The sequence below is a fragment of the Clinocottus analis genome, unplaced genomic scaffold (assembly GCF_023055335.1).
Source record: "Clinocottus analis isolate CAN_PGR_092001 unplaced genomic scaffold, fCliAna1.0.p SCAF_61, whole genome shotgun sequence".
Classification (NCBI taxonomy): Eukaryota; Metazoa; Chordata; class Actinopteri; order Perciformes; family Cottidae; genus Clinocottus; species Clinocottus analis.
In genome coordinates this window covers 22,501-40,433 of record NW_027176220.1, presented here as the reverse complement: position 1 = coordinate 40,433, position 17,933 = coordinate 22,501, and the positions used below count along the sequence as shown (strand labels likewise).

The 17,933-nt window shown below is 44.4% G+C and overlaps 1 protein-coding gene across 6 annotated transcripts in view; it reads left to right on the top strand.

The window, feature by feature from the left end:
* The window catches only part of LOC137804751 (F-actin-monooxygenase mical2b-like), a 61,808-nt gene that overhangs the window by 24,159 nt on the left and 19,716 nt on the right, over positions 1-17,933 (top strand). For 5 of the 6 annotated variants that reach the window (XM_068604100.1, XM_068604099.1, XM_068604102.1 and 2 more), the window contains exons 4-20: positions 3,354-3,470; positions 3,977-4,078; positions 4,547-4,702; positions 4,791-4,891; positions 8,534-8,791; positions 8,968-9,083; positions 9,233-9,359; positions 9,585-9,675; positions 11,234-11,381; positions 12,248-12,450; positions 14,596-14,690; positions 15,250-15,318; positions 15,421-15,549; positions 16,161-16,307; positions 16,436-16,687; positions 16,791-16,916; positions 17,194-17,604. In XM_068604100.1, the coding sequence (XP_068460201.1) occupies positions 3,354-3,470; positions 3,977-4,078; positions 4,547-4,702; positions 4,791-4,891; positions 8,534-8,791; positions 8,968-9,083; positions 9,233-9,359; positions 9,585-9,675; positions 11,234-11,381; positions 12,248-12,450; positions 14,596-14,690; positions 15,250-15,318; positions 15,421-15,549; positions 16,161-16,307; positions 16,436-16,687; positions 16,791-16,916; positions 17,194-17,604 (2,648 nt within the window). Of the gene's footprint in view, positions 1-3,353; positions 3,471-3,976; positions 4,079-4,546; positions 4,703-4,790; positions 4,892-8,533; positions 8,792-8,967; positions 9,084-9,232; positions 9,360-9,584; positions 9,676-11,233; positions 11,382-12,247; positions 12,451-14,595; positions 14,691-15,249; positions 15,319-15,420; positions 15,550-16,160; positions 16,308-16,435; positions 16,688-16,790; positions 16,917-17,193; positions 17,605-17,933 lie in introns of those variants that run through there. The other variant, XR_011080169.1, reaches the window with a different exon arrangement.

Below are 17,933 nucleotides of genomic sequence, written 5' to 3'. Positions count from 1 at the left end.
AGAATTCCCGGATACTAATGACCTTCACTCCTTTTTGGATCAGCTCTCCATTCCAACCTTAGAGGAAATGGTAAAAAAAAAAAAAAAAAAAGGCGCTAGACTCCAATTACAAAGGAGGAACTGTTTGAAGCGCTGTCTCATATGAACCGAGGGAAGGCACCAGGTCCTTCTGGACTACCCATTGACATCTACAAGCGCTTTAGGGAGAAGTTGTGCCACCGCTCTTCGATATGTTAGTCAAATCAATTGAAGCTGAACATTAACCGCTCTCCCTATCCAATGCCTTGATAACACTGGCATTTTAAAGCCAGATGTTTGCGAGACGTCTTGAAAACCATCTTTCGTCTCTGATCGCCTCTGACCAAAATGGTTTCATAAAGGGTCATCAAGGTTTCCATAATATTCAAAGACAACTACATTTTTTAGATGTTAGGAAGGAAAGCCCAGACACAGCAATAATCTCCCTGGACGCCGAAAAAGCATTTGACAGTGCTTCAAAGGTTTGGGTGCATGAAAATGTTATATCACTCCCCAAGCGCATCAGTCTTGACAAACTTTGTAACCTCATAACCCTTGAAACTGCAACAAGGGACCAGACAGAGGTGCCCCCTTTCGCCTCTTCTGTTTGCATTAGCAATCGAGCCACTTGCAATGGCAATTAGACAAAACAGCAGCATAACAGGTATCAGAATAGGGACTGTGGAGAATAAAATAGGACTATTCGCTGACGACATTTCATTCCTGACTCAACTAAAGAGCTCTATTCCAAATCTCTTTTGATTAATACATTTTTTCGGATCAATTTCAGGATATAAACTGCAATGACAAATACGCGCCGCCAAACAGCTATGTGGCGGGACTTAAGACTGAAATGAGTGACAGTCACGCTCAAGGCGTGACACTTGAGAGCCCTGCACCTCGATATTTACTTTAATACTACAAGAGGGCGCACCATTTCACCCTTTTTTTTTTTTACGTCGGTTAACTGTACTGGTCATACAGGAATGTTTTAAAATATTAAACAGAAACGTACATCAGTGTCAGCTGCAGCGCGCCGACCCGGCGCGTAGCGGGCCGTTACCGGCACCTTCGGGCAAGTGGTCTTCAGACTGACCCCGGGCCGTTCCTGGCACATCAACCTCAAACCGGCGGCCAAGCGGTCTTCAGACCGCCCCCGTTACCGGCCTCACACCGCCCTCACACCGCCTCTTTTCTTCTCTTTTCCTCCGCATTGTTTAGAAATTCAAATACACTTAATTTCAGCGGGAAACCAAGAAAACAATAACACAAGCACACGATTCTAAACGTATTTGTAATAAACTACAAAACTAAAATGCGCGTATAATCAACGTATTTGCAATACGTCAGACACCAACGTAATAAGGGAGAAAATACGTTTCTCATCAACGTAATTGAAAATACGTTTTAGTTCTGGGGAAACGTAATTTGTAGGAGACAGGGTTGGCCACAGAGGGCGGGATCTGCCTCTCCTCTTTATTGAGGAATTCACAAAGATTGTCAAAGGACTCGTAGTTCTGAACTACTCTTCTGTTTCACACCTCAAGCTTCCTTGTTGTGGCTTCTATCTTACTGTGGACATGAAACATGGTCATGCTTTTCCTTGGAGGGATGGATTCAGTCCATTTAATTACCCGAAAATATCGGCCAAATACGTCAACTTACAAAGCCACTTTAAGTCACAGAATTGATCTGACAGTTCAAACCGGGAGTTCACAAAACATTTCCTGACTTCGTCACGCAGTTCAAAAAGTCGGGTAAGCACCATACCAGTGAAAGCCACCAGACTTCAGTGTGCAGGAGAAACTGCCGGTGGTCGCTTCCCATTTCCGTGCATAATATGGCAAACAGGCGTGATTGCAATGGACGACTTCTGATGAAATTTACTGTTCTCACTGCTTCAGCCAAAACCGCCTGTAATTCCGAAGGCATCGTCTTTGTTGCTAGTGTAAGCTATTGTATTGTGTTTTCAGGGCTTTTATTTTGAAGAAGGAAAACGGAAGAAGAGGTGCGGAAAAATGTTGGTAGTGAAAAAGAGAAGACGTTAATAAAGAAGTTGCCAGCTTGGCTGACGAACGATCGTGTTATTTTATTAGTACCACCCAGTATAGGCGCAAAAAGCCCCTCTGTTACACCAGTAGAAGAATAACACGTAATTTAAATCATAAATATTTTTATATTAATTTCAAACTTTTCAAAATTGAAAATTAAAAACGTTTGTTTATTTATAAATGACTTTTGGCGGCCCATACACCTGCAGTATCTTCGCGGCCCACCACTTTGGGAATCGCCGCACTAACTATAGTCCAGTGATATCAGGAGTGACTAATCTTATTCACAGATGGATAACAATGCCAATTTCAATGATTGGAAGGATTAATATCCTCAAAATGTCCTACCCAAATTTCTTTACTTATTTCAATGTACACCACTTGCACCTCCAACAAATTTCTTCCCAAATATGAATAAAGTCTTCAGAAATTTCATATGGAGTAACAGACGAGCAAGATTACACCTCTCTCTACTATATCTGCCATATGACGGGAGGGTCATATGGCCTCAAATGGTACTATTGGGCATGCCAGCTTTGGACAACCTCCTTCTGCTTCAGATTTAGTTCATCCCTCTCATGGGTGGCCATGGAAAGAGAGACTTAATCCAGCATACGCCTTCATATGTATCTATACTCAGATAAACCGAATAAACTAAAGAAACTCACAGGTAACTTCACAGGTACACACAGGTCCATTCGTGTTTGGCATGAAGTTCATAGCTACCTAAAGGTTTTATTTTTATAATTATTTGTATTTTTATTCATTGTCTGGTAACTTGCTCCTTGTGTTTACTGTATGCGTAACTTTTTCTTCCTTGACAGGAAAAAAAAGAAAATCAAATGAACACATTTTGAAAAAAAAAACCTAAATAAATGTAATACAATAATTTAGGGAAACAAATGAACTAAATCCAAAATATCAAAAATCTGTGTTTATATATTAACAAAAAACAAAAACAATATATCGATACTCCAGTGTATATTATACATATATTCCTTCACCACTATTAATGGTGTGATTAAGCTAACCATTTCCTGTATTTGAACCTACAACCTGCTCTATTTATAACTTTGTGATGAGATTACAGGAGGTGGATAACAGAACCCAGTGGCATATGGTACAGCTTATAGGTAGCACTGCTAGATCCAGTGACAACAACTTGCCGCCGTAAATAAATCGATTCTCAGTTAGCTTACATCAAGCCGGGTTTATATATTTGCTTAGTGTGCTTTTCGGATTATACAACATGTGTATTTTTGTTGTTGTGCGTGTCAACTTTAGGTATCCGCCACCTCCAGTTGATGCTGCTGAAAGTGAGTTTGATTCTGGGAGTGGAAGTTCACGTCAACGTGGAGTTTGTCAAACTGACAGAGCCACCGGCTGACCAGACTGACGGCAGTAAGTCTCCGTATGTTGAAGGTCATGAGTGGCAGTGACACAAGGGGACTCTCCTAAATATCTCAACTGTACATAGAAAGCTCCCTGCTCACAAAATACACATGTTAAAGTGATCAGAAAGTGGAGGTGTTTGCAGTGGCAGCATTTATAGTAAACTGCAAAGCAGGTCTATTGATAGAGTCCGCTGATGGTTACATTTGAGTTCCACTTTGAATTTGTCTGTGTTTCCTTTTATATAGCATGCAGGGACTCTTTTGACACTTAAACAGACTAGGAAACAACTAGGCAACAGAAGTTAGCTTTTTAGTGGTAGTTGGGAAAGAAACACATGAACCTCATTTGGTCAGAAGAAAACACAGAAGACACAAGTAACACTACAGAGTCCCCCACATGTATTATTACTGCTTTCCAGCTTTTAAAAGACCTCAGTGTCATAACTTTAGGTATTTATCTCCTCCCTTTTAAATTACATTTATATCATGGCTTCAAATTGGTTTGTTCCTCAGGTCCTGGGTGGCGAGCGGAAGTCCGGCCCCCCGGCCATCCCGTCGGCAACTTTGATTTAGACGTGGTGATTGGAGCGGACGGGCGCAAAAACACACTGGACGGTGAGAATGAAAATGAAAAGCAGAGCTCACAAGCAGGGAGACCGACTTTAAGGGGCAAATTACGTTTGCTTTAAACGTATCGCACATTTCAGAGGCAGTCGGTGTGGTGTATGGGCCCAAAGACACATTGCTTTCACTCAAGCGTGACAGTGCTTTTCTGTTGTTATTTGGTTGTTTGTTGTCCCTTTAAGCCAAACCATGATGTTTTTCACTAAATCAAATCCTAACAACTTGTAATGTACAGGAATGTCATTCTGTCTGAGTTGTTTGGTTGATATGGTTCAAAATGAGTTCAAAGAAAATGTTTTCTTCCTGATCCCCACTTAATGTGTAGACCTACTGTAGCTTGGCAGCTCAGCAATTCTTTGAATACATTTTTACTGATTCATTTGACTGTTACTTATTGTTAAAACAACTGTTTTCTTTTTGCTTGGTTCGCTGCTGAGGCTTTCCTTCCCCTCTCTGCAGGTTTCGGGCGCAAAGAGTTCCGAGGGAAGTTGGCCATCGCCATCACAGCTAACTTTGTCAACAGAAACACCACAGCGGAGGCCAAAGTGGAGGAGATCAGTGGCGTGGCCTTCATCTTCAACCAGAAGTTCTTTCTAGAACTCAAGGAGGAGACGGGTGAATTACACCAGCAACTTTTTGCTAAAGACCCTCACTTCCTCTGTGAAGTCAACGGTAAAGGAAAATGCATCTTCTCCCATTTCAGGAATCGACTTGGAGAACATAGTTTACTACAAAGACAACACCCACTACTTCGTCATGACGGCAAAGAAGCCGAGTCTGCTGGACAAAGGCGTCATCATAAATGTAAGTTTACACATATTTTAGTTAGCAAATCAGAATACATTTGGAAACCTGATTTTGATTTGACTAAAACAAATCATAATAAAGCATTTTTGTCTAATTTTGCAATTTCAAATTATACGTTTTCTTAGCATTCTGAGGCAACAGCTAACCTTTTTGTTTTGTACAATTAGCATGGTGACAGGTGTTTTAGCGTTGTGCTCCACTGACATTACCGCCGTCGGACTCACGATTGAACAAAAAAAGGACCTTCCCCCGTTGGAACTCTGTGCCTACATGTGACATTGAATTAGTAGATTTATTTAGCCCGCAAATCTGTTGTGTACAAATTTACATGATTCCGGCCCTGTGGGCGTGGAGCGCTGTGTAATAGTTCGTTGCTCAGCCTGAGAGTCTACTCTGGCGCATTGGTCATGGCGTCTCCTCTTTTTTTTTTCCTCATCATTTGGAGCGGCTGCGCGGGTTGGTCCCCACGGCCCGTATGCTCGTGATGGTGTCGGAGTGGGTGGTTGACTGTATGAACGCGCCGTGTATTGAGTGGGTCGGTCTGTGACAGTAACTCCCGGGACCAGTGGCGGCTGGTTGAATTTTTTTTCGGTAGGGCCATTTAATACATTTCAGCGAACATCCCCGTGTGATTCAATGCAAAAAAGGTATCACACGGTACTACTTTGCAGTTAAATATTTAACCTTTATTCAGACACTTTGACATAATAAGGACATGTTATTAATGCAATTCAGTCTCACTCTCTCTCTCTCTCTCTCTCTCTCTCTCTCTCTCTCTCTCTCTCTCTCTCTCTCTCTCTGTCTCTCACTCACTTACTCACTCACTCACTCACTCACACCATAGGCCTTCACTGCGTACCTATTGTCCACATCAAGGCCGGACTGGGGGAAAAAAAGTGTAGAGCTGCACAGCCCAACACCACGGGTGCGCGCTGCGCGACCCCCTCCCCGGCCGCCAGCACCAGCCGTGTCTGGACTCCTCGGGGGATCCACAGATTGCAGCCTCAGGGCAAACGCACCACAATCTCACTATTACGGCCATGGAGGAGGTCACACGGGATGTGTGGACCGACCTGCATTGCTATTTTGACTACTTTGACAAGAGAAAAAGGCGCGGCCACTCCGTGGAGCAATTGTGCCGTTACGCAGCGCTCGCGATCCTGACTGACTGACTTGACCAGCCTAAACCCATCAACAATGCATGTTGTCCAAGTAACCAACAAACCACCAGTCACATTTAGTAATAACAAAACTATTCAACAACATTAAAGCCTGCACACACACACACATGCAGAGCTGTTGTAGTCGGACCAACAACAGCAGCGGCAACGCTGTGTATGATTAAATACAACTGCACATGTAAAAAATAAGTTACAAAGCCAGCATTTGTAGTCCTCTGTGTGAAAGGCGTCATCAAGGCGTCGCAAAGAAGTTATAATCCACCAGCAAGCTAGCTTTTGGGCCGATCTGGGACTAGGTGGACTCTCCTGACTCTGTCATGTTGTTAAAGTGGGCAGCGCGCCTCTTCTGCCCTGACGAGAGCGGGAGACCTAGGTGCGCGCATAGTCTGGGCCCAACCTCGGGCTGGCCCTCCCGGAAGTCTTTTTTAGGGCGCTGATTGGATAATTTATCCATCCATCCATCCATGTCTCTCATTTAGTTCTTTGGCTGAACTGCTTCTTAGACCCGCCTTTTTTGGGCCAAATTGATCTGGCCCCACAACGTGCACTAGCAGCAGAGACATGCACTAGAGCAGCTGAACAGAGAGGACAAGCAGGAAAAGCAGATTTTTTTTAGCAGGTATCCTATTTTATAAATATTACCAGATATATTTCATAGCTCAAATTACTAATAATGCCAATTTGTATTATTTATTACTATTTTTATAAACATATATATTTTTAATTTTTTTTGGTGGCTCAAGGTGGGCCCTCTATTGACCGGCCGCCACTGCCCGGGACACTCTTTCCCCCCAGTCCGCCCGTGATGAGGACTATATGGCACTCACTGAAGGCCTCGGTGTGAAACACACGGCCCACTACTGAAACACGCAAACTGTTGCCTCTGTGTGTCTCAACTGTGTGTCAGTCAGGGCAGCGCTTTGGCAGTAAATGGTGAGCCCCCATAGGGGATGGTAATGAAATGGTGCTCTAATTAGCTGCTCTCTGCTCTCTCTCTTTCTCTCTCTCTCTCTCACACACACACACACACACACACACACACACACACACACACACACACACACACACGAAGACATTATGAGTCAGCGAGAGTTGCTGTTGAATGAGGATATTATTATGCCATCCGGGTGCTGTGTGTTGTCAACCCTTCCACCCAAAGCTTGTCAGAACACACACACACACACACACACACACACACACACACACACACACACACACACACACACACACATAGAGGGATTGAAGCTCTGCCTCGCTGTGCCCACAGCGGTCCCTATCTCCTCTTACATCAGCCGTTAGTGCAGGGTGATATCTCACTGTGTACGCATGTGGCCAAAACGTCAGAGGCCTCATCATGCCTGATAATAGCTCACTGATCCAACCAACCAACTCGCTTTTGTCACGGATGTTTACTTCATTTAATGCTGGTTCTCAGGAAGTTTTAATTTCTGATAATAGCATCTGGCTTTGTCAGCATATCAAAGCAACATGACAGTTATTTCAGGAGATGACATTACTCATGGTGGTGGGGTCCAATCGGGAAGCTCCAATGCCCAAAGGCAAGCCTAGATTTGTCATTGAATGCTTCCATAGATTCCAAAGAAGCAAATAGATAATAACAGCTCCTTTCTGTTGTATCTTTAGCTGAATACTACACTGCATCCACAAGCTGTATCACTAATCTCTGCCTTTTAAGCTCCGACACTCTTTTTAGGCTTTTGCTTGAAAATGACATACCCAAACTAAAATGGGTGTATGAAATAATGCGAAATAATGCATTCATAAAGTTGCATTGTTTTACTTTGATAAAGTGAAGCAGAACAAAGATAGAGAGGATTTAGTACAGAAAAAATTCAAACGAAGGCTCACATTTGGTCAAATTTGGCATGAAAAAAGAAGAAAAAAATTCAGATTTTTAATTTTTTTTTTAAAATTCATTGTTTTCATAAAACAATATATTTTCCCTTTAAAATAAAACAAGCACACAAATTAACAATTATCAAACTGTAAAAACAAAGGTAAGCAGTATTTGCTGATTGTAAAGCAATAAAGCTATGCTCTTTTGCTCATATCTCCCTGGTTCTTTGAGATCGAAGGATTTGGAAGGCTTGTGTGGAATCTGTGTAGAATTGTCATGCTTCTGGATATCAGGTTTTTTTCTGATAGCACCAAGCTAAGGGTTGCTGGTTCTGGAAACATGCTGATTTTGGTCTTTTTTTGTTTTATACTTTTATGATTATCTTTCTTTCTGTTTGAGTTTTTTGTAAATGGCTGACTGGGTCTTGTAGCAAAGGCTTTGGTGTTTAATTTGGTGTATAACATCAATATATTTTCTTGTGATTTATATATTGTATTTGCAAAAAATACGAAAAGCACCCATATTAGGGTGCCATGGTTTTTAAAAGGTTAAACACCCCTCTATCCCTCTCCCCTCACCTGTACACATTTCTCAATACAGGACTACATAGAAACGGAGCGATTACTAAGTCCCGACAACGTCAATCAGGAGGCCTTGCTGTCATACGCCCGCGAGGCGGCCGACTTTGGCACCAACTACCAGCTGCCGTCCTTGGACTATGCCATCAACCACTACGGGCAGCAGGACGTAGCCATGTTTGATTTCACCAGCATGTACGCCTCGGAGAACGCTGCCTTGATCCGGGAAAAACACGGACACCAGCTGCTGGTCTCGCTAGTGGGCGATAGTCTGCTTGAGGTGTGTGTGTGTGTGTGTGTGTGTGTGTGTGTGTGTGTGTGTGTGTGTGTGTGTGTGTGTGTGTGTGTGTGTGTGTGTGTGTGTGTGTGTGTGTGTGTGTGTGTGTGTGTGTGTGTGTGTGTGTGTGTGTGTGTGCGCTCACGCGTTCACGCTGACATCAAGTTCTCTGTTTACAGCCTTTCTGGCCCATGGGTACAGGTTGTGCTCGGGGTTTTCTGGCAGCCTTCGACTGTGCTTGGATGGTGCGGGGCTGGGCACAGGGCAGGAGTCCTCTGGAGATACTGGCTGAGAGGTGCTTGGGTCCATGTTCCACATCCTGTATTTTTTAGATGACTTTAGATGTCTTTCCGAGCCCTGAACACAATGACCAGCTTGCTGTGAAACTTCTTGTCGATGGTCATGCTCCTCAGAGGATGAATGCAAATATTGTTGTTTCCTTAGGGAGAGTGTCTACCGGCTGCTGCCTCAGACCACCACTGAGAACATCAGCAAGAACTTTGAACAGTACGCCATTGACCCCGCCACCCGCTACCCCAACCTCAACTCCAGCTGTATTCGCCCACACCAGGTCAGTGCCAACCTGGTGATCCTGGGCTGTAATAGTTTGAGTGATTTAAAAATGAATTATCATGCGTGTTGAAACCTGGGATGTTGAGCGTTTTTAAGGAAGATTTAATGCAATGACGATCCGTTTTGATTTTGTTACGACTTGTCTGAGCAAGTCTGAATGAAATGTTTCCTTTCATATCTTCTTCTGTGTTTCTCTACTTCTCCCCCAACTGTCTTCCTTCAGGTGCGTCACCTGTTCATTGATGGCCAGCAGGACTCCTGTTGCCTAGAGAGAGGAGGACCCACACGGAGATCTGTGAACTTGTCCAGAAGAGGTGTGGTGATTCAGTCCGGCCGACAGTGTCTTCGTGCATGAGAAGTATCAAGATACTTAGGAAGGGAGGAATTATGATTTCAAATTGAGATTAAATGAAAAACGCCTTTTTGTGCTGCAGTCTAAGCCTGCCCACCTTTTTTGTGGTCCAATGAAATATGAAAGAGTCGATTAAAATCCCTCTAAAATGCACACTGCTCAAATGACACATTTCACTGGAAGAAAAGAAAGAAGTTCAAAGGTGCTCCACCTTTCCTTTCACTTGTTGATCATGTAGTAAGTGATCATAGGGACGGTGTGTTCACGCTGCTGTAATAACAGACGATAGGTATCACATGGCTTTAGTCTCATCTAAGTCCCAGGATGACTCACCTCATCTCAGACAATACGGCTGGATAGCGTCACACAACAACATGTAGGTCAAACACAGTGCCACTCTCAGACATGTACCGACCTGCTCTGCAGCAGCCGGGACGGACTGGGAGGTTTCTCTCCGAGAGGAACGAGTGTTTGTTTAGTCACAAGTGTAAGCAGCATTAAGGAGATTAAGGCCACTCTGGTGCAGCAGAACAAGGCTATAACATAACCATGTCATATAATCACCTCATGTTATGAAGTCACGGTTGTGTGGTTTGGCTAGCAGCAGCTAACTTGCAAAGCCAAAAAAAACAATGTAAGCATTTATTTTACATTGCATGTCCGGCTCCCTAAAGAAAGAAAGGCCTAAGTGTTTTGTTTTGGTCTCCGTCCTGACAGAACTTGCTCCTTAGCTGCTACCAATCGGGGCTCGGTGATAAAATGAATCTCGAAAGCTTTTGCGATATAATGTCCCACGACAATGATGATAGATTTTAAAAATTGTTAAATTTTTTCATCTGTTTTCTTCTCAACCCAAAAGACAACACGCAGATGCCAACTGCTTTTGCTACTGTTGTGTCTGTAAAACAGCAGATGAATAGTTCTGTGCCTCGCAACCACAAACGCCAATTTCTTACTATTGGCATGTTTTTTTGTTTTTTTTTAATCGTCTTTGGAAGGTCTAGAAGAGCCGCACGATTGATACATTTTTGATCCCCTTTTAAGTTAGCTTAGGTATAAACAGGAAGTGAGCCAGCCTCTGTTGTACATACTCAGAAGTAGCTCGTATCAGTGAGAAGGCCGACAAGAGCAATAAACATGGCCCGACCCATTCTGATTCAACTTTATGGTCATTTTGGAGTGCTGCAAGTTTGTGGTGCTGAGGATTACAATATACTTAAAAGTATTTCCAATATTTTATCAATTCATAATATGAAGGTTAAAAAACCCAAACCTCAAAATCGAGCAACGGCACCAGAAACATTTGCCTCCAAAATGACCGAAAAGTTCCGGTTCACTCGACCCTCGTAAAGTTATGATGAAGTGACTGTTTCAAAGTGAGTGTGGCAGATGTTTTTTTTTCCACCGTTAATAAGTCACCAGTTTGTTGCCCCGAGCTGAATTTGTTTACAAGGTTCCACTTCTTTACGTTCGGGAGGTGATTCAAGTCACAAGCTCTGATTCCTCGATTCCTGCCACAGACTCGGAAGTGCGTCCCGGCCAGCTGCTGACCTGGTGTCAGAAGCAGACTCAGGGCTACAGAGGGGTGAACGTCACCAACCTCACGTCCTCCTGGAGGAGCGGCCTGGCCCTCTGCGCCCTCGTCCACCGCCAGAGGCCCGAGCTCATGTAAGCACACACACACGCACGCACGCACGCGCGCACACACACACACACACACACACACACACACACACACACACACACACACAGGAACCACGTGGAAATGTTAATGGTTTTTCAGGTTTTTCCATTGCCTGGTAAAAAAGTCACCTGTTCAGACTGGCCCAGTTTGAAGGGAGCAGCACGATGACAAAACAAATACTTCTACTAGTGTGTGGACAGCCGGCACCCGGCAGGAGAGAAAAGCTTTTGTTTTTCAACAATACAAATAGTTCTGTTCCAGAAAACGAAACCGGCTGTCATCTTAAAACTGTTATAGTTCATCAAAAATATTTAGATTAGGTGTGCGTGTGTGCGCGTTTGTGTGTGCGTGTACGTGTGTACGTGTGTACGTGTTTGTGCGTGTGTGCGTGTGTGCGTGCGTGCGTGCGTGCGTGCGTCCACTTTTAAGACTCATTTGATTTTGCTGACACTTCATCCAGGCAATTTTATGGAGTTTACTTACGCTGACCTACTTCATCCAGTCCGTTGGCACACGACTGAGAAAGCAAATAAGTGTCCCGAGTGATTGGTGGAATGACGTCACTTCTTAGTGGAAGGACTCTTGCTTACACGTCATCTGAAATCCTCTGACCAGGCTAAGGCCAAGGTTATCTATCACACAAAACAAGCTCTAGGCGTGGGCGGTCAATCCGCTAGTTCCGCTAAGAGTAATTTCCTGCCTGGCTAGCTCTACATATTATTGTTTTATCTGTATCTCTCTGTTCATCCGGTAAGTGATGAGAGAAACAACTAGATCATAAATATCGGATACAGCAGCGTCCTCTTTCTGTCCGCACTGGGAACCCTAACCTCCCCTCGCTCTCCCTCAGCGACTACGACTCTCTGAACGAAGAAGATGTGGCGGGGAACAACCAGCTGGCATTTGACCTGGCCGAGCGGGAGTTCGGCATCCAGCCGGTGACGAGAGGGAAGGAGATGGCTGCGTTGGCCGAGCCGGACAAGCTGCTGATGGTTCTCTACCTCTCCAAGTTCCTCGAGGCCTTCAGGAACTCCCCAGGAAACAACAACAACAGTCAGGCTTCTTCGTGCTTCTTCCGGCGAAGCTCTTAAGGGGCTCAAGTTTAAAAATACATATTTTTCCACTTACCTGTGGTGCTGTAGTCCATCTTGATTGTGTCAGATATTAGGCGGTAATATTAAATTATGTGTTTTAGATTTGGGGGTGAACTATCTTACCGAATATACTTTATACTAAGTGTTATAATGTGAAACATAAGGGATTAAATGAGTTGAACAGAAGTGTACATGTTAATGTAAAGTCTAAAGTGTCACGGGCTGGAGGAAGTAAGGACCCAAACGCTGACAATCGTATAAAGAATATTTAATTACAAAAAAACAGAAAAGGCTTCTTAAAAACAGACCAGACTCCAATAGAACGGAAGAAAAAAGCAGAAACTGGACCAGGGACAGGAACTTACAGGATACACAGTACACACAACAGTGTTGCACAGTACAACCTGACAAGGGAACAGGAGACAAACAAGGGGAAGGTAATGAGACACAGGTGGGAACAACGAGGAAGCACAGGTGAAGACAATAAGACAATCAGGAGACACATCCACAATAAGGAACAAGGCACACGGGCAGGAAGTGCGGAGACACAGAGCATAAACTACAAAACAAAACAGGAACCCACCCAACACCGTGACATAAAGCTGAATGGAAAATACTGATTGGGGGCAGTGACTGTTGAAAGGGAGTTGTAATCTGTCGGTTCTTACATGGACCGGTTCCAGTAGAGGTCATTATTTTTCAGTGGTGAACGCCTAAAGAACTGTAGAAACCGTCTGCCAGGCTTGTTGATTTTATTGCAAACATGGAAGTTTATTTTTGAAAAGACACCACAAGCAGAAACTGACCCATCCAAAACTGACCCTAGAGCACCATACATTAAAGCTTGGGGCCACAGACCAGGTGTCAGCAGTTGGAAACAAAAAACCTCCACACAACAACTCTAAAATGACCATAGAATTCATATCTGACTTCCCAAACCTGCTTTGACAAAAGGAAAAGACAAAGTCGCACCAGAATACAAGTAAAGGATCCAGCCGTGCAGGGCTGGACTTTCTATACAGACTTCCACACTAACCACAGTCACACTATACCTAACCAAAAACAAGCTGCCAAAACAAGATCTCTGTTTCTTTGTACCTGAACTAAAACCCAGTCCAGTGCAAAAAAGTGTTTGTACAGTACTGTTGAAGTGCAGATGCTCATCCCCTGCTTGGCCTCGAGTTGCACGTTGCGCAACTCAGGTTTCAGTCCCCACCGGAGACTTGATATGGTTTCTGTCTTCAGAAACCATATCCAATTGCTGGCCGTGACTCCGGAGGCCCTCAGCTGGTCACGCCAGCGCTGTGAGCCCCCCAGTCTCGGACACGTTTCCCCCTTCTTCCCTTGTTAAAACTGTGTTGCCCGCGCCTCTGTCGCCACGCAGCAACACACGCCTCGCCTTCAGTAAACTATTTCCACCTCGCCTTCAGTGAACCACTTCCACTGTCCATTTGGTAGACTCCCCCCCCCCCTCTCAGATTGTACTGGCGGCCTTAGCTATTGACACTCTTAATCCTTTCTTAATTCAATACGGGTAGATAGTTTTGTTTGGGTTTTTCTTTTGACAAAAACAGTTGAAAGCTACTGTGAGAAGCTTTACATATGGTTATAAAACAGTCTCGATGTAATACTGATGTTGTCTCGGTGACCTACAAAAGGAAACAAGACAAGACGGATTTGTATGTAGTTATTCTTAATTGTCACAATCCGACAAAAATTAATCAACATGATTATTAGGAACTCCTTTGGCTGCTTAGACTCCAATGGGGGCCTCTGGCAGAGACCAGACTGATCCAGCCCCGTTGGAGGTATAGAGTGCACGAGAGAACCAGAAGCAGGATTGTGCGTAGCAGACTTTCTCAGTAAAATTAAAGGGTAAACGGTTCAGCTTTAGGCAGCATTTAGAGTTTTGTTGGAGGACTTGATGACAACTGAAGAGGTGGCTGTGAAAATAGAAAACGAAGGTCACACCAAGGAATTTCAACGTGTATTGTACTTTAAAAAAACAACTGCTTAATTTGTCTAAATCTTGACAATGTCCATTGCTTGTAAATGGTGGGAACCTGGGTCTTTAATTTCTAATGGATCCTTGTTTGTATTCCAGGTTCAAGAGAACCAGATGAGAACCACGAGGGGTGTCTAGTTCAGACCAACCACAAACCGCTGAACCTGCCTCAGCCCAAGAAGAGGACACCCAGGGTAAAGACAAATACCGTCACACTTCCACATTCCGTTCAGCATAAAGGGGTCGATCTCTTCCCCACAGAACCCTGTTCACGTTCATTGAAATGTTGATTAGATAAGCTAAAGCTAAACTAGAAATCAAGGCATGGTTTGTAGTGATGCCTACCCCAAGCGAAGGAGTTCAAGTATCTCGGGATCTTGTTCACGAGTGAGGGTAAGGTGAGCGAGAGATCGGCAGGCACATCGGTGTGGCTGCAGCAGTACAACAGGCACTGTACCGGTCCGTCTTGGTGAAGAGGAAGCTGAGTCGGAAGGCGAAGCTCTCCATTTACTGCTCGGTCTACGTTCCCACCCTCACCTATGGCCTCAAACTCTTGAGTCGTGACTGAAAGATGAAGGTTGGATGGTTTGTAGTAAGCTAGTTATCTAATCTGCTGGTTGATTTAGAGGGGCTCTTGACACTCGCTCACATAAACAGTGTGTCGGATCATCAGCTTCAGGTGAAAGTTTGTTACGATTAAATGCCTCTGTAATCTGAGACATGCGTTCATTGTGGCATTGTCTGCTTTCACAGGATGACAACACGCCGGAGGACGATTCAGTCAACAAGAGGCGGCGAAAGGGCAACCACTACCTCACAGAGGTGGGTTCAACGTGTGCCAGTCCCTCTTTGCTTTCCCCTGACGGGCCAGCCTGTGGCTCCCAGTTGATCCCACTCTTCCCCTCCCCTCTGTAACCCACCCAGTTGTCCTGTCACAGTGCGCCCCCCACTGGCGAGGACGGGGAGCTGCGGGAGAACAAGGTGCGCTCCATGGCAACGCAGCTGCTAGCCAAGTTTGAGGAGAACTCCTCGACTGGGAAAATGCGTAGCAAGGTAAGAGGTGGACCGGACCAGAAGGGACTGCTTTATTTAGTTATTTTTATTTTGTTTCAGACATAGTGGAATAATTCACTCCTACGAAGCTGGCTTTAGTATGGAAGCAAAGAAATCCCAACACATTTTAATCTTCCAGAGCTACTGAATACTTATGTTGACATTTAAAACCTGTTTATTCATCTAAATGTGTATCTCGTAAAGGGCTTCTAACATATGACTCAGTTCAGGCTGCTTGTCCACATTAGTTTGACTTTACGTCAATCGTTTGAGTTTATCTCTGAGATTTCCTATAAACTTAGAAAGACATGTACATTAAATAAAACTCTTAATGGGGATGTCAACCCACTATAAAATATGTCGATGCTATAAAGTAATTGAAATTTCAACATTGAGTATTCAGCAGTTAACTATCACAGTTGGATATATACGTTTCTTAAGTTTCAAATTCTTATGGCTATTAGACAACGCTTGCATAACGTAGTTTTGACCTCCTCATCACTGCCGCTCTATCTGCTATTCTTTTGCTGACTTTATTTATTACCTTTTTTTTCCTTTCCTTTCCTTTCCTTTCCTTGCATTCCCTTCCTTTCCTCTCTACCTCGCATCAGTCTGATGATGACCCAATCGATCCCTCCACCTCTCCTCCTCTCTCTGGGGAGGAGGAGGAGCCGGAAGAGAGGGACAACCCACGTTTTGCAAAGCCCAAGAACATCCGCGCTACTTCTCCTCTGCCTCCCCATCGCCCAAAGTGGCAGGTATGCCCACCTTCCTCGATCAAGCCCAAAATCTTTTCTGAAAAAAGCCGTGAGCGCCATATTAATATGTAACATTTGTGTTTTAAAATAAAATCCCGTGCTCCTCGTCTCTACTTTCCTCTTTCCAGCCCTCCGTCTACCTCCGGCTGCTTGAGAATCCAAGTACCGTGGCTCAGCAGACCACTTCCGTCTGCTCCCCCAAACCCTCTCGCTCTCTCAGTCGCTCTCCTTCTCCCTTGCGAACTCCGTTAAGTCCCCCCCGCACACCGAGCCCTAACGCCACTGAGCGCTACCACCCAGAACACACCTCTCCCGACCTGACAGCCAGCCGTCTCTCTGCTTTAGACAGTGACCGTTCCTCCGAGAGCTCAATGCAGCAGGTGACTGTCAAGCCAGTTCTAGACAATATTCTTAATTAACCTTTCTTGGAAAAATATTTTCCTTCTTGTCTAATTGTTATACTGCTACCCGCTGTCTGTGCAGAGCAAAGCCAAGAGACTGTCTACTAAAGCTTACTCTGCTCGGAGTATAAAGGAACGAGCGGTCCTCCTCTCCTCCATGTTTCCCGGGTCCAGCAGACCTGCTGCTGCTCCTCTCCCTGAATTGCAGGTCGTGTATTGCCATAACCTCTCTGCGGTTGCTGTTGAGAGACTGCTCCATATTTCTTAATAAAGGGGTGCATCTTCGACGTGTGACGCAATGCATGATGATTCCGTCTTTAACACCACAAGCACAGTCGGTGTTCCATTTGTATCAATCCTCTGTTCAGAGTTTCCTTTGGTGGGACTGAAAAATGAACACATTTTACTGATTTCTCTTGACTTTCTTGACTTTCATACTTTTGTTCTCCTCGGTCTTACCTTTCTGTTTGACTCTTCTTTTGTAGGCGGGACTTTCTACCTCTTCACCTCTTTCCTTCTCCCCAACTGCTCCTCCGTCTGCCTTTGTATCCAAGAGCTCCCTCATCCACCCTGTAGTCAAACCCCTCCGTGACCCCACTGCCCAGGCCGGTTTCTCTTCGGTCCCCCTGTATCCTACTGGACACGAGGACAAGACACAGAAAGAATCCTTTGCTCCCTCGTCTTACACCGACTCTGTTGTTGCTACCTCCACATTCAACGAGAGCCAGGAGATCTCCTCTCCCGTCCCTAACACTAACTGCACTGAACACAGCCGGTCATCTCCTGATGCACGTTCTGTACCGCACCAGGAAAGCTATGAGAGGGTTTATGAGGAGAAGGTTCACAAAAGCGCTCTGGAGACATTTGAGAAAATTGCTAAAAACAATCACATGAAGGTAACGTTTCCCTTATTTGTCTCGTCTCGTACCTGCAGAGGAAGAAAAGCGAAAGGAAGTGGCCTCCTCTCAGTTTTCCACAAGTGGCGTTACTAAAGTATGGAAGTTACTCAACAAACAAGAGTGGACATTTGGGTGGAAATAGGTCAAAGTTTTTATGGAAGTGGCTACTTGAGTACTGAAGTTATGTGACATTCAACCTTTAGGTTAAAATAACTACAAAATGTGTCTTAAGTACAGAACTACCGTAACAATTAACGTTTTTACTTAAGAGGCGTTAAGTGCAGAAGTTGCATGACAAATAATACAATGTTGGGGTTAAAATAAAA